The sequence below is a fragment of the Astyanax mexicanus genome, chromosome 18 (assembly GCF_023375975.1).
Source record: "Astyanax mexicanus isolate ESR-SI-001 chromosome 18, AstMex3_surface, whole genome shotgun sequence".
Taxonomy (NCBI): domain Eukaryota; kingdom Metazoa; phylum Chordata; class Actinopteri; order Characiformes; family Acestrorhamphidae; genus Astyanax; species Astyanax mexicanus.
Genome location: NC_064425.1, coordinates 1030001 through 1045073, shown reverse-complemented (window position 1 = coordinate 1045073; position 15073 = coordinate 1030001). Strand labels below are relative to the sequence as shown.

The following is a 15073-nucleotide window of genomic DNA, read 5'->3' as shown; positions in this document are numbered from 1 at the left end:
AGCAGCATTGATGATGGTAGAGTCTGACCAACCGCTGCACAAAGCAGCTCTTCTCCATCCAGCACATCCCAAAGATTCTCAATGAGGTTAAGGTCTGGATTCTGTGGTGAACTCTCTCTCAATCCATGTGTAAAAATGATAAATGATGATCTCATGCTCCCTGAATCACTCTTGTGGCATCAGAAGTGAAATCAGCTGGTTCTGATTGTGAAGATCATGGGAAGACCAACATTAAGTTCCTCATTAGTTTTTTTTTTCTGTATATTTGATCTTATTGTAACTCTGACTGAGGAGCTCAATCTCAACACTCACAACTCAGTCCTGTTACCTAAACTAATTCTTACATCTTATTGGTTTATTTTAATTGAACACTAATTTTGGGAAAATCACTAGAATGTGCTCAAAGTCCTCATGCTATTAGCATAGCTGCCATTTAGCTTTTTTCAAGTTTTTGCTAATGTTACTTTCATTCCTGTTACTTAAAACATAAAAAGTAACAGGAATGAGTTCCGGTAACAGGAGTGAGTGCCGGTAAATAGTGGACTTGCTTTAAAACAAGCTTTTTTAATGTGACATGAGTTTTGTAAGCATCTTCATCTAGATATTGACCATTACATGTTTTGAATAGTTAAATACACTGTAAAAAAAAACATAAAAACACGGTCAAATGACTGTCAGCAGTGGCTGCCAAACCCCTAAAATTAAAGTAAAATACTTTCATTCATATGAAGTGCAAAACCAGTAAATTCACATGCATTTTCATTAAAGGGTTTACATACATACACCATTATTTGACAGTTTTTCAGAGAATATTTACGATTAAATTCCTTCAATAAATTCATTTCGATCTACATTCTGCAGGGAAAAAGCTTTTTTACTTTTTTCTTTTTTACTAACATTTATGTGTCATTAGATTCAGAGTTTAAAAAATAGATTAAAATGATGGGTGCACATTAAGGCCCTCAGCTTTAATGGAATGAAGTGCTAACTGGCGACTGAAGGCATAACTCTCTAATGAGGGTCTGCAGTACCTGGCACGTAGCAGAGCAGGCTGTTGTGTATTGGAGGCAGGGGGAAGGAGAGGGGGACGTGCTCGGGTCCCTGGTTTCCCAGGCTGAGCTGGACCAGCAGGGCTGCGCAGGAGGCCTGCAGATTGAGGCAGTTCTGGAGCATGGCCGGCTGGGTGGCAGCAGCTTTAGTGGACAGGTAAACCGTCATCAGACGCTCAAACTGCTCCCGCAGCTGCTCCGCTACCGGACCCCCGCTCAGCTGAGCCTCTCGCCATGTTCCCTGCAGCCGGTGCAGAGACTGGTTCATCTTCACCATCTGATCATGTAGCCTGGAGACAGTACAAACAGAACAAAGACTATTTAACAAATATATACAGGGGTTGTAGAATAAAACTGAAACACCTGGTTTTAGAGCACAATAATTGATTGTGGTGACGGACAGTTCTGGTGGAAACAGGAGAGTTGAGGTGCACATTGAATTCTGCGTGATTGGATCAGCCGTGGTTTTATGTTTTTTGGATACAATCCGGGTTAGCACCCGAACATCCCTTTCAGACAGCTTCCTCTTACAGCGTCCACAGTTAATCCTGTTGGATGTGGTGGTCCTTCTTGGTGGTATGCTGACATTACCCTGGATACCGTGGCTCTTGATGCATCACAAAGACTTGCTGTCTTGGTCACAGATGCTCCAGCAAGACGTGCACCAACAATTTGTCCTCTTTTGAACTCTGGTATGTCTCCCATAATGTAGTGTGCATTGTAATATTTAGAGCAGAACTGTGCTCTTACCCTGATAATTGAGCCTTCACACTCTGCTCTTACTGCTGCAATGTGCAATTAATGAAGATTAACCTAAAATCCCACACTAAAATGATGACAGGTGTTTCAGTTTCATTGTCCAACCCCTATACCTTACATTATTTTTATTTTTCTCTATTCTGCACAGCTAGTTTATTTACTGTCCACTGTTTACATATCTACACATTTGCACCGCTAAATTAAATTAATATATAACTTTGTATTTGAACTGGCTGACAATTGCACTGTGTTCAATTGCACTACCTCCATTACACACACACACTAAAAACCTCCCTACTTTCATACTTTATATTTTATTGTATTTTTATATGTATCATTATATCTCATCCTTCTTTTATAACTTTTATGTACTATGTATACCCGCTGCTTGATGTCCAGAATTTTCCTCTGAAAATAATAAAGTAAGTATCTGTCTGTCTGTCTGTCTGTCTATCTCTATACTGTATTATCCTACACTGTAAATACTTGTTAAAAATACGTCTCAAAATATCCTTATAGATGAGAAAAAAGTTTCATTGACATTCTGATTTGAATGTATTAACAACTAGATATAATGTAATAACTAATTACAAAATATATTATAGGAAACGTTCACACAGGCTGGATGTTATTTTCAGGAGATTCTAGGATACTCGTATGTTTATTTATTTATTTTTGTTCACTTTTTTCCCACTTTTTTTCAATTTTTTTTGGTATTTTTACCTCCCTAAAATGACTGATTGTCTAAGAAAATAAAGTTTTTTTTTTATTAAAGTCTGTAGTTACTGTAACATATAACTGTGGACAGAGCTAGCATTAGTAATCAGGATGCTCACTCTCTCACTATGTGTATGTCTTGCTCGCTCGCCCTTTTTTCCTCTGGCATGTGCTCTCTCTTTCTCTCTCTCTCTCTCTCTCTCTCTATCAAACATTAATGGCGCATGCAATATTGTATCGTACTCAATAATATCACCAACATTTCTGAATACGGTGTTTATTGATATTATACCCTGAAATATGGAGCCACATCACCCACCCCTAATTATCACATCAGGGTTCTACTTTTATACTGTTTTTATCAAAAGAAAAAATCACACTGTTCTCATTTCCCATTATATATCTACTAGAGACAGATTATATCTGTACAGTATCATTTATTTTACTTTAATCCTGGATATATGGAGATATTTGGAGAAATGCTTTATTATTATTATTATTATTATTATTATTGTTATCATGACTAATAATTCTGGATCAATGACTTCTGTTAATGTAAATCTGATAAAAGTCTTGTATTTTTTAATGTCTGTTATTAGGGGTGTGCCAGATCATATCATATGCAGTAATAAAATGTAATTTTCATTTTGTTGCAGTAATGTATTCTCATGTACATCACCAAGAGTATTGTTATCGCAAATACCGTGATATTATTTTAGGGCCATATCGCCCACCCCTAGCGTTCGACAATTTTTTATAGTCAATGTTTTATAGTCGATATAGTATGCAAACTAATCGTTGCAGCCACAGTGGCAGATACTGTGATTAAACTGTGTTGTAGTTTTTAGTGCAGAGCTGGTAATGACCTGTGGAAGCCCAGGTGAAGGGTGAGCTGAGTGAGGATCAGGTTCTCGGTCAGAAGGCTGTAGGACTGAGCAAATTCCACTGTTTGCTGAGGAGGAACAGGAATCAGACACGTCTCCTTGTCTAAACCTGGACAGAAGTGAAGTGTGGTTAGTTCTGACCTTTAATAACATGATTAAGCTGCTGCTGCTGCTGCTGGGTGTGGAGGACAGACAGCTCACCTCTGGCATGAACATTCCTGTTGCGTCTCTCCTCCTCACTCAGCTCTCTAAGAGCACAGTAGGTGGGGTTAAAGGTCAGGAGTTTTGGCGAGCGAGGCCGACAGAAGGGCTGGCAGAGTTTGAGCAGCGCGGCGCCCAGGTTCAGGAAGAACGCGTCCGAGGCGTACATCTGGAAGAACATCTCAGGCATCTGGTTGGCCCAGATTTTGGCCCGCCCCATGTTAGCCTGCAGGCAGTTACCCAGCCAGGACAGCAGCAGGTGACGGGTCTCGGTGGACTGCTGCAGCAGGTTCTTCAAAATCTGGTACAGCTTATCATGATACTGGCTCATGAACTGATAAAATACAGCAGAGAAAACAATACAGAGTTATTAAAGAGCAGTGGTGAGCAATGATAACACAAACTCAATCCAAACAACTAAGAAAAACTAGGGGAGGGAGGTGTATGACCAAAAAGTTAAAAGTTGGCTTGGAAAAGCGCAATAATAACATGGAAAAAAGTTTCAGGCATGATGTATTATTCCAAAAAGCACAAACAATACAAATTAGTATAGTTCCTACAATCCTGCAACCATCTGTGTTTCTATGTCGAAAGCAGTGGGAGAAGTAGCATTTTAAAAAGCATAAAGAAAATAAGGATAAGAAGATTACGAAGCTAACTTAATAAAGAAACCAAACTTTTAACAATAAAGTCGCTATCCTATTCATGTACAGCGTTTATCTTTCAGCTGAAAAAAATAAGTTTGGTTTAATATATGGCAGTAGAGTGTAAAAATGAACATAAATAAGTAACTAAGTTAGGTAAAGCTAAGCTAAGTAAAAAAAAAACCTGCAATTACAAAAAAAAACACTTTCTTTCAAAGTAAAACGAGTGCTGGATGTTCATCTACACAGATTTCTCTCCTGAAAATGGTTTATTTGGGTGAGTAAAGCATTTTGGTTTATTTACAGTAAGCTTAGATTCCCAAATTTCACTAGCATTAGCATTAGCTGCTAAGTGCTAGCCAAACCGAGGAACCCTGAGTGTTTTTTTGAGCTTGTTTTAACACAGTAAACGCGGAGACTTAAGTCGGATATATTTACCTCAAAATAGCAAAAGAGCTAGCGCTTAACGCAGTTAGTGACTCATGTTAATGCTGCTACTGCAGTGCTAGCCGGAGTTAGCAGCAGGTTTCAGTCTGATCAGTCACTTGGTGTTTTTACTACTCCTTACAACCTGACTAGTAAAATATATAAATCATACATAAGACGCTCTGACGACTTTTGGTAAAATTAAAAGATTTTATAGTGAGGAAAATATGGTAATTGCGATAAGATATTTATCTTGCTAGCAATAATGCTAACAATCTGGCTTCATTCTGCATTAAACAGTTATGTAGTTTTCCCTAAAGTTATACCAAAATACAAAATATGTTAACAGATACATCCTGCTCTATAGAGGCTACTGTGGCACCACTGAGGAATGAAGAGTAGGGAAGTTTACATCAGATATAGTAGTGGTTTTATTTTATTTTTCATTTTTTGCCAGAGCGTCTCATTAATCTGACAGTGTAAAGCCACTGATTGTTGAACAAACTGTTCTCTTTAACTGATTTATTTATAAAGCCAGCGACTGGCCACTGCTGCAATTTGCAATATCGTTATTATAAATTATCATGATAACACTGAGCTGCCCAATCCCATTAAAAGATTATGGTCTGTGCCCAGAAGACATTAAACTTAAAGTTAAACAAACTGATAAGATCAGAGAAAAGCAGCGCTGCTGTGTAAAGCTCACCTGATGGATATTAGACTCCTGAATCTTCATTTCCTGTGGGCTGGAGCGAGAGGGATTGAGGAAAAAGCCGTGGCTTTCCACGACTCCAGGAGTTTTCAGCAGACAAGAAATGTTCAATACAGTGCCGAGAAGAGTCTTCTGATACTGGAGTCCGTTGCTTGGATCTTTGGGTTGAATATGCTCCACCAGAACCTAAAAAAAGGTGATAGTTAGGGGTGTGACGAGACACTAATATCACGAGAACGAGACGAGATTTAAAAATAAAATTTTAAAGAAAACGTCAAAAATGAAAAACGGCTTGAAAACTAGAGTTTTATTTGACAAAATCATATAACGCAAACTTAACAGACTGGTTTCTCTCACACATTGATTCTATAAGAAATAGAAATAAGAATAAAAAATAAAAATAAAACTTTTCTAGGTCTTATATAGTGCAAACAATAAGTACAAACCACAACCAGTCATATTAAGACTATGGTTTGTGTTTTTTCTCCTAAATCTCTTGTAATTTAACTATGCAGAACCACAACCAGTCATATTAAGACTATACTTGAAGTGAAACAGAGACAGAACATGTTTTTAAATACAGTACAGAGCTAAGGGATTAGTACAGCTGTCTATGAAACAGTCAGGTGTAGGATTTACTTACAGTATTTATATATGGTTTGTGTCTTGTTGGTCACTCTGTTACCGTTTATTGTTTCCACTGGAGCCAAAATGCAGCCAGACATACAACTTAAAAGTAGCAGAAGCTTCTTCTATACAAATACCTGAATTTTCCTCTTCTCTTCGTTCCACGAGATCTCGGGCACACAGGGGGAACATGGAAACTCCACCCAGATAGGGACTTGAACCCAAGACCCCAGTGCTGGGAGATGAACTGGGCTGCTGTCACTTAAATTCCCTTTACTTAGAAATATCTTACCTTGGAAATGTCTTTTTGTCGGCTGAAGTAGAGCAAGATGTCCAGATAGGAATACAGCAGCAGCTGGCACAGATCTAAGTCTTTAATTCGGCCTTGGAAAATATCAAACACCGGTACCATAACCTCTCCAAAGGAGCGCACTTCTTGATCAGCCAAAAGACCAACAATCACTTCCTCTAGAAACTCCACCACCTCCTCCATTTCTGCAGAGGCATCAAAAAAGAACAAGCATTTACAACAAGTAACAGACACTGTCAGGAAAACTATGTATATATACAAATATACAAAAGTATTCATACCCCTTGAAGTTTTCCACATTTTGTCACCTTACAACCACAAACTTAAATGTATTTTATTGAGATTTTAAGTGATAGACAAACACAAAGTCATCAAATAAAAAGATCAATGTGATTTAACCTCTTGAGACCCTGCGTCCTCATATGAGGACATCCCATTTCTGCTTCTTTGCACCATTATACTTAATAATTTTGCAAAACTTTAATCCTTTGGCCTCATATGGACACACTGCTGTATCATCTAGTGGTCACATGACAACATTCATCACTTAATTGATTGAAATCAAGAGGGTGGGAATCCCAGTCAGAGGTTTCTACAGCCAGTTCAGACACAAACATGAGCCAGATACAAAACGCTCATCCAATTTATGTTTGAAACTATTCTCCTGATGTCTATTTGCTCACTGTCGAAAGATAAACATTTGTCTTTGGACTTATTGGGTGAAAGATAGTTCTTAAATTTTAAAATAAACAACAATTTCTAATTGAAGACATTGTTTTTTGTTTGTTAGATCCTAAAGTCAGGGTCTCAGGAGGTTAACACTGTGTCATTCTAACACATGCTTAAAGCTTGGGATATTTTTTTTTTTTATATATATATTAACCTAAACCTGCTGTAAACTTCTTCTCCACAACTTTATCAATCTCTGACCTGTCTGGTGAGTTCCTTCAGGTCTTCATGATGCTGTTTGTTCACTAGTGTTCTCTAACAAATTAGCTAATTAAGTGACATCTGAAGGCAGTTAAATGCACTGGATTTTATTTAGAGGTTTAGAGTAATACTTTTGCATGACACACTACTCTGAATTTTATCTGATGAATATTTTGAAAATCATGTCTCATTTATTTTTCCCCTCACTTCACACTTATGCAATACTTTGTGTTGGTTTATCACTTAAAGCAGGGGTGTCCAAACTACGGCCCGCGGGCCATTTGAGGCCTGTTTCCTTTTTTGGAGCGGCCCACGAGGTATTTTAGAAATAGAATGAAAGTTGTCCCGCTGTTAAGCAGGGTTTTATAATGTGAGATTCAAAGTTTGAACGCTAGGCGTCAGAAACGGACCAAAGAGTCTAAAAGGTGCGAGAGTGAAGTTTTAGTGCAGAAAAACGGGCCAAAGAGTCTAAAAGCGGAGAGGGTGCTCAGTTGTAGCGCAGAAAAACGGGTCAAAGAGTCTAAAAGCGGAGAGGGTGCTCAGTTGCAGCGCAGAAAAACGGGCCAATGAGTCTAAAAGCGGAGAGGGTGCTCAGTTAAGATAAAGATAAGATAGATAAAGATAAGCTTCCGGTTTAATGGCGGCGTAGTCAGACGTGTTTGTACTTGCTCCCTGGGGCACGATTATTTTTGATAATAAACAGAACTCTCTTTTGCTTTTTCTACGCTTAAAAAGTAAGTTTTAGAACCCCGGAACTAATTTTTATTGGTCATGTCGAGAAATCTGAGAGATAGAGCTGGTTCTAAGCCTAACTCATCGGACCCCGCTGCTATGCTAACTTCCCGACGGACCGACGCGGCTACACCGGCAGCAGCTACAGTTCCAGCCCAGACGGAGAGCTCCTCCTCCGGCCTCGCGCCTCGCGGGGACCCGAGCGCGGGAGAGTGTCTGATATCACAGGAAAGTAGCTCACCGCTCTCTCCCACTGCAGGCTCATCTTTCGATGGTGACACCCCTCCGAAATGGTTCACGGCGTTTAGCGAACAATTTGACCAGAAAATGGAGAAAACCATTAAAATCCTGAATGAATCACTTCAACCGATCTGCGAACGACTCGAATCATTGGAGCGGATATTCGACTCTCACTTGAATAATTTCGCTGAATTGGAGTCTACACTGACTGTCCACGACACCCGGCTGGAGCGGCTCGAGCGGGAGTGCGACTTGCTTAGGCACTCAAATACCTCGCTAGTGGAGAAGTTAGACGACCTGGAGAACCGATCTAGAAGATGTAACCTGCGTATCATTGGGATTCCGGAGGGGTTGGAGTCAACGGATCCGATCGGGTTTGTGACGGAGCTCCTCAGGGAGTTGTTCGGCTCCAGTCTGTTTCAGAGTCAGCCGGTTATTGAAAGAGCCCATCGACTCGGCCGCTCGACCAAGGCAGGAGGAAACACTGGTGGAAGACCCCGGGTTATGATTGTTCTCTTCCATAGCTTTCAAGACAAGGAGCGGGTCATGAGGAAAAGCAGAGACGAGCTCGTATACAAGGGAAATAAACTGCGTTTCTTCCCGGATTACAGCGCGGAGCTGTCCCGCAGACGAGCTGCGTTCCAACCAGTAAAGGCAACCTTATTTCAGAGGGGGGTCCGCTTCACACTACTTTACCCTGCCAGACTCCGAGTGATGGTGAATGGAGTGGCCAGGATCTTCGAAACCCCAGACGCGGCGCAGAAGTTTTGCGACGAACAGTCACCCTAAAGGGCAGGTCAGCAATGACTAAAAATGCCATCACTGAGGCTGTTGACTATGATAAAGGCCAGGTTCGTTTGGCATGTTTACTGTTGGGGTGTTATTTGAAGTGGGCACCGCAGAAATGGACATAACAGTAAAGCAGTTTTTCTTGTCTTAATTTTTATATATATGTTAGCCCATCTGGAATAGAAGTTTGAGTATTCTTAATTTGCAATAACAATGATGGGAAAAAAAAATTATGAAAAGGTTCTGTATGGGCAGTTATAATTAAGAATTCTCTACCCAACACATTTAGACCGGGTCACTGTTCAGGTTTTTGTATCGGTTCATAGAGTGTCTGTCAAATAATGTTCTATTATACAGTTGTTTAACCCCAGGGCCCTGGGGAGTGGGTATTAGGGATTTTTGCTGTAAAATATAACTCGGGGCACCGTTACTGGAAGTAGAAGTCTGTTTGAGTTTGAGGAATGTTTTTTGGGATTGGGGTTGGTCTCTCCCCTCCTTTTTTTTTTTTTTTTCCCTCTTTCTCCCCACTAGTCACTTTGTTATTCCCTACCACTGCTTCTTAGCTTTAAACTTTATCTATGTACACCATAAGAGCAGCCGACCGACAACACAAACCGATGAGATTTATTTCTTGGAATGTTAAAGGATTACAATCCCAGACCAAGACAGTTAAAGTCTTTTCTCATCTCAAAACTTTAAGCGCAGATATTGTCTTTCTTCAGGAGACCCACTTAGCCAAATTAGAACATAATAAGTTGCGTAAATTGTGGGTAAATCAAGTTTTCCACTCTAACTACAACACAAAGGCGAGAGGAGTTGCTATCTTAGTTAATAAAAGGGTTCAGTTTATACCAAGTGAAATAATTTCTGATCGGGAGGGAAGATATATCATTGTAGCGGGTCATCTGTTCCAGGAGCAGGTGCTACTGGTTAATGTTTATGCCCCGAACTGGGACGATGAGAACTTTGTGAAAAGGCTTTTATCTACTCTCCCAAACCTAGACTCACACAAACTTATTTTTGGGGGGGACTTCAATTGTGTTATGAATTCAGTCTTAGATCGATCTAGCTCAAAAACAACTTCGCTCTCTAAAATGGCCCGATATTTGTCGTATTTTATGGAAGATAACAGTTGTGTGGACCCCTGGCGCACATTACACCCCTTCAACAAATCATTCTCTTATTTTTCGCCAGTACATCAGTCATATTCTCGTATAGATTATTTTTTTATTAACAGTGAGCTCCTGGATTCTGTTACCCATGTCGATTATTTGGCCATAGTTATATCTGATCATGCCCCTCTTCAAATGGACATGAAGTTTGGTCTTTATCATAAAGATCCTCCGCAGTGGCGCTTAAATCCACAGTTTCTTACAAAGGAATCTTTTTGCTCCAGGATTTCAGACTCCATTGACTTTTTTTTAGCTACTAATAGGTCAGATTCGATTTCCAAGTCAACATTATGGGAATCTCTGAAAGCTGTACTGAGGGGAGAAATAATCTCATCCTCTTCATATGAAAACAAACTTAGGCGAGTCCGAATGGAGGACATTTCTCAATCAATACTTAATTTAGATAGAAAAATATCTGAAAAATCCTCCCCAGATTTGCTGAAATCACGCACTGACCTCCAGGCGGAATTCAACCTCCTCGCGACAGAAAAAGCAGAGGCTCAAATTTGGCGTATGCGTGGTCTGACATATGAGTTTGGTGAGCGGGGCAGTCGATTATTGGCCCATCAACTGAGGAGACTTACTGCTTCCAGATTAATATCCCAAATTAGGGATTCATCAGACAACATAGTAACCCATCCCAAGGAAATTAACAAAATTTTTGTCAAATACTACACAACATTGTATTCCAGTGAATGCTCCCCCAATCCGGATATAATGCACTCATTTTTGAATAAACTAAAACTGCCTAGTTTAGACCCTGACACTATACAGAACCTGGAGGACCCTATTACACTAGAGGAGATCGTAGATGCAATTTGTTCTATGAATAGTGGAAAAGCACCAGGCCCAGATGGCTTTGGTATAGAGTTTTATAAAAAGTTTAAAGAAAAATTATCCCCCCTTCTCCTGGAGGTGTTTGAGGAATCACTTGAAAATGGTTATCTTCCCCCAACTTTTACTCAGGCAACAATCTCTCTTATACCGAAAAAAGACAAAGATCCAACTCTATGTAGCTCCTATCGACCCATCAGTCTGCTTTGTAACGAGCACAAAATTCTTGCTAAAGTGCTGGCCAGGCGTTTAGAGTCAGTCCTTCCCTTAGTTATTTCAGATGATCAAACTGGCTTTATCAAAGGACGTCATATTTTCTCTAACATTCGTAGGCTTTTAAATATTGTTCTGTCTTCCAACTCCTCTAATGTTCCTGAGACAGTTGTTGCATTGGACGCTGAGAAAGCATTTGACCGTTTAGAATGGAAATACCTCTTTTCAGTCTTACATAAATTTGGCTTTGGGAATAATTTTATATCGTGGGTCAAGCTTCTTTACGCCTCCCCTTCAGCTAGAATACGTACTAATTCTATTCTCTCTCCTTTTTTTTCCTTACATCGGGGTACTCGTCAGGGTTGCCCGTTAAGCCCAGCTTTGTTTGTTTTAGCTTTGGAACCTTTGTCTATTGCCCTCAAAGAATCGTCAGACATACAGGGTATTATACGCCATAACATAGAAAATAAAGTCTCTTTGTATGCTGACGATCTTTTGCTATATATTAGTCACCCCTCACTTTCAATTCCTGCTGCTCAGGTCATTTTAAAAGAGTTTGGCTCCTTTTCAGGATATAAGTTAAATTTTGATAAGAGTGAATATTTTCCTCTTAATTTTCTTACAGTCCAAATAGCTCAAACCAACATCCCCTTCCGACTAGCTCAAAAAAGTTTTAGATACCTTGGTATTCATATAGCTCATACTTTGGCCTCCATTCAAGAATCTAATTATTCCCCTCTTATGTCCTCCATTAAGAGAGACTTCCAGAGGTGGAGCACTCTCCCTCTATCAATTGCTGGTAGAATTCAAAGTGTCAAAATGAACATTCTTCCCAAGTTTTTGTTTTTGTTTCAATGCCTTCCAGTATTCTTGCCCAAATCTTTTTTTAAGACCCTCGATAAGGCCATTATAAATTTTGTTTGGAGCGGAAGGATTCCTCGTGTTGGCAAACTAACTCTGCAGAGGCCCAAAGATCAGGGGGGACTGGCCCTACCAAATTTTTTACTTTACTATTTTGCAGCCAATATACACAAGATTGGTTTTTGGATTAATGCACCAACCATCAACTGGTGTGTACTGGAATCGCTATCATGCCATTGCTCATCTCTGAAGGCACTAATATTTTCTTCCCTCCCATTGTCCCCTTCCCGATACTCTTCTAATCCTTTAGTTATAGCTACACTGAAGATTTGGTTACAGTTCCGACGACAGTTTAGTTTCCTCTCAGCCTCGACCTTAACCCCGATCGACAACAATCACTTATTTACACCCTCTACACTAGATCGCACATTTGGCTCCTGGAAAAGATTAGGTATTACTTCTTTTAGAGACCTGTATGATGATGATGCCTTTTACAGTTTCTCCGGACTGTGTTCTAAATATAACATCTCACGCACCAATATGTTTCGATACTTTCAAATCCGCCATTGTGCTCAAACACTTTTTGCCACATTTCCAGGACGACCACCTGAATTACCTTGGGAACGTCTGTTTCTGATTCCCGTTCATTCAAAAGGGTTGATATCACAACTTTATAGTATTCTTATGTCCTTCACTGATTTCCCCTTAGCAGTAAGGTCTAAATGGGAGCAAGAACTTGGATTTGTGATTGAAGAGGAGCTTTGGAGCAAAATATTAAAAAGAATACATTCGTCCTCTTCTTGTCCTAGACTGAATTTAATACAGTTCCGACTAGTCCATAGGACATACCTATGCAATGCTAGACTGGCAAGTATATATCCCGGGGTGGACCCCCGGTGCCCCCGATGTGGTAAAGACCCTGCTACCCTACTGCACATGTTCTGGGCCTGTACAAAGCTTGAGAAATATTGGAAGGCAGTATTTAGTTCTTTAAACGATGCGTTTGGTATTGATGTCAGCCCCAGCCCACTACTTATTGTGTTCGGAGTACATTTGGAATCTTCCCTTAAGTCTGGAGTGGTTGAGGCACTAAAATTTGCGCTCCTTTTAGCTAAAAGAAGAATTCTTCTTGGGTGGAAAGCCTCTACAACACCCTCACATGCCCTGTGGTTAAAAGATGTAATGTTCTTTCTCAATTTAGAAAAGATTAAATTTAGTTTGAGAGGGGTGGCAGACATGTTTGGTTTGGTCTGGGATCCTTTTATCACATACTTTAAACAGTTGTCCAATTTAAATGAATAGGAGCAGAGTGGTAGGGTGACTTGATTGGTTGTATTTTATTTTAGTTATTCAATATATATTTTTTTTTTTTTCTCTGTTTTTCATTTATTATTATTAATATTATTATTATTATTATTACTATTATTAATAATGTTTACATGTATGTGTATGTTTTTATATGTGTATTTAATCTATAAATGACTGTATTGTCTACATGTATGCTTGTACAGGTGGGAGACCTGGGAGGGAGAAAAGGGGGTTTGTTAGGGAGAGGGGATAAGTTTAGGGGGTAGGGGGCTCAGAGAGGGGGGGGTTAGATAGCGGGGTGGGGTGGGGGGGTTGTTTTAAGGATTAAAGAATAAAAAAATGTTTGTTAGGGAGAGGGGATAAGTTTAGGGGGTAGGGGGCTCAGAGGGGGGGGGGGGTTAGATAGCTGGGGGGGGAGTTGATTTTGGGGTTAAAGAATAAAAAATGTTTGTTAATGTAACATTGAAATTAATCAATAAAAAAAAAAAAAAAAAAAAAAAAAAAAAAAAAAAAAAAAAGATAGATAAAGATAGTAAGTCAAGTAAAATGATGTGTAAATGAAAGTAATCAGGAAAATATATTATTTAAAAAGGTATATTTCATTATTTGTTTTATTACAGAGGCAATAGGCAAAATCAGTATCATGACCATAAACTGTACTAAAGATCAATAATGTCATTATCATGACAGGCCTATTTGCTAACAGACTATTTAAAAGAGCATTTAGACTGAAGAGTGACTCAGTAATAAAGAAGAAAAGACGTACGAGCTCCGTTGACGGCCTCCAGCAGCAGGTCCAGGAGCTGTTCGTACACATTCTGACTGATGTAGATCTCCGGGGTGAGCAGAACTGTGCGAGCGTTGGAGACGGTCAGGTTCTTACAGCGTACAGCGTACGACAGCAGCTTCTCTGGCACTTTAGTGACCTGTCACATGTTATGAGAATCGTTATTAGCTCGAATAAATTTATTATCATGCAATTTATTAAACAAATGGATAAATGATGAACCGAACAGAATTGAAAAAAAAGTGATTTACATTAGCTAAAATTCACATTGATAAATCAATAAACCAGGGGACAATACTCAGTTCTGTTACTGAAACTCACTCCTGTTACTTTTTTATGTTATGAGTAACAGAACTGAAAGTAACAGGAATAAGTTTTTAGCATAGCATTAGCAAAAACATGAAAAATAGCTAAATGGCATCTATGCTAATAGCATGAAGACACTGAGCACATTCTAGTGATTTTTCCCAAAATTTGTATATTAAAAATAAACAAATTAACAAATAAGATGTAAGAATTAATTTTAGGTAACAGGAATGAGTGTTGAGATTGAGCTCCTTTTTTTGCCTGGCACCAAAAGGCGTCTAACTCTCCCACACTCAGCTCTGCCTGCAATCTCCAGACTCTGGACTACGTTACCCACAATGCACCTTACCATCACACAATTTATCACACAATCACATGACTCTGCACCCAGCACCTCCAGGAAGATAATCAATGAAATTCTCAACACCTGTGAACTCTGTATAAATAGGATTTCAGTGCACACACACTAGTCTCCGAGTAATTGTTTGGTTTACATGCATTACAAAGCGTTATTATATATATATATGTATATATATATATATATATATATATATATATATGTACATATATAT

The 15073-nt window shown here is 39.3% G+C and overlaps 1 protein-coding gene across 1 annotated transcript in view; it reads right to left on the bottom strand.

The window, feature by feature from the left end:
• ube4a (ubiquitination factor E4A (UFD2 homolog, yeast)) overlaps positions 1-15073 on the bottom strand; it is a 38914-nt gene that overhangs the window by 13301 nt on the left and 10540 nt on the right. Inside the window, exons 6-11 of the mRNA XM_022675259.2 lie at positions 14175-14334; positions 6312-6514; positions 5387-5578; positions 3611-3944; positions 3392-3518; positions 1032-1339 (exon numbers count right to left, since the gene is read on the bottom strand). Coding sequence (XP_022530980.2) covers positions 1032-1339; positions 3392-3518; positions 3611-3944; positions 5387-5578; positions 6312-6514; positions 14175-14334 — 1324 coding nt within the window. The remainder of the gene's footprint in view (positions 1-1031; positions 1340-3391; positions 3519-3610; positions 3945-5386; positions 5579-6311; positions 6515-14174; positions 14335-15073) is intronic.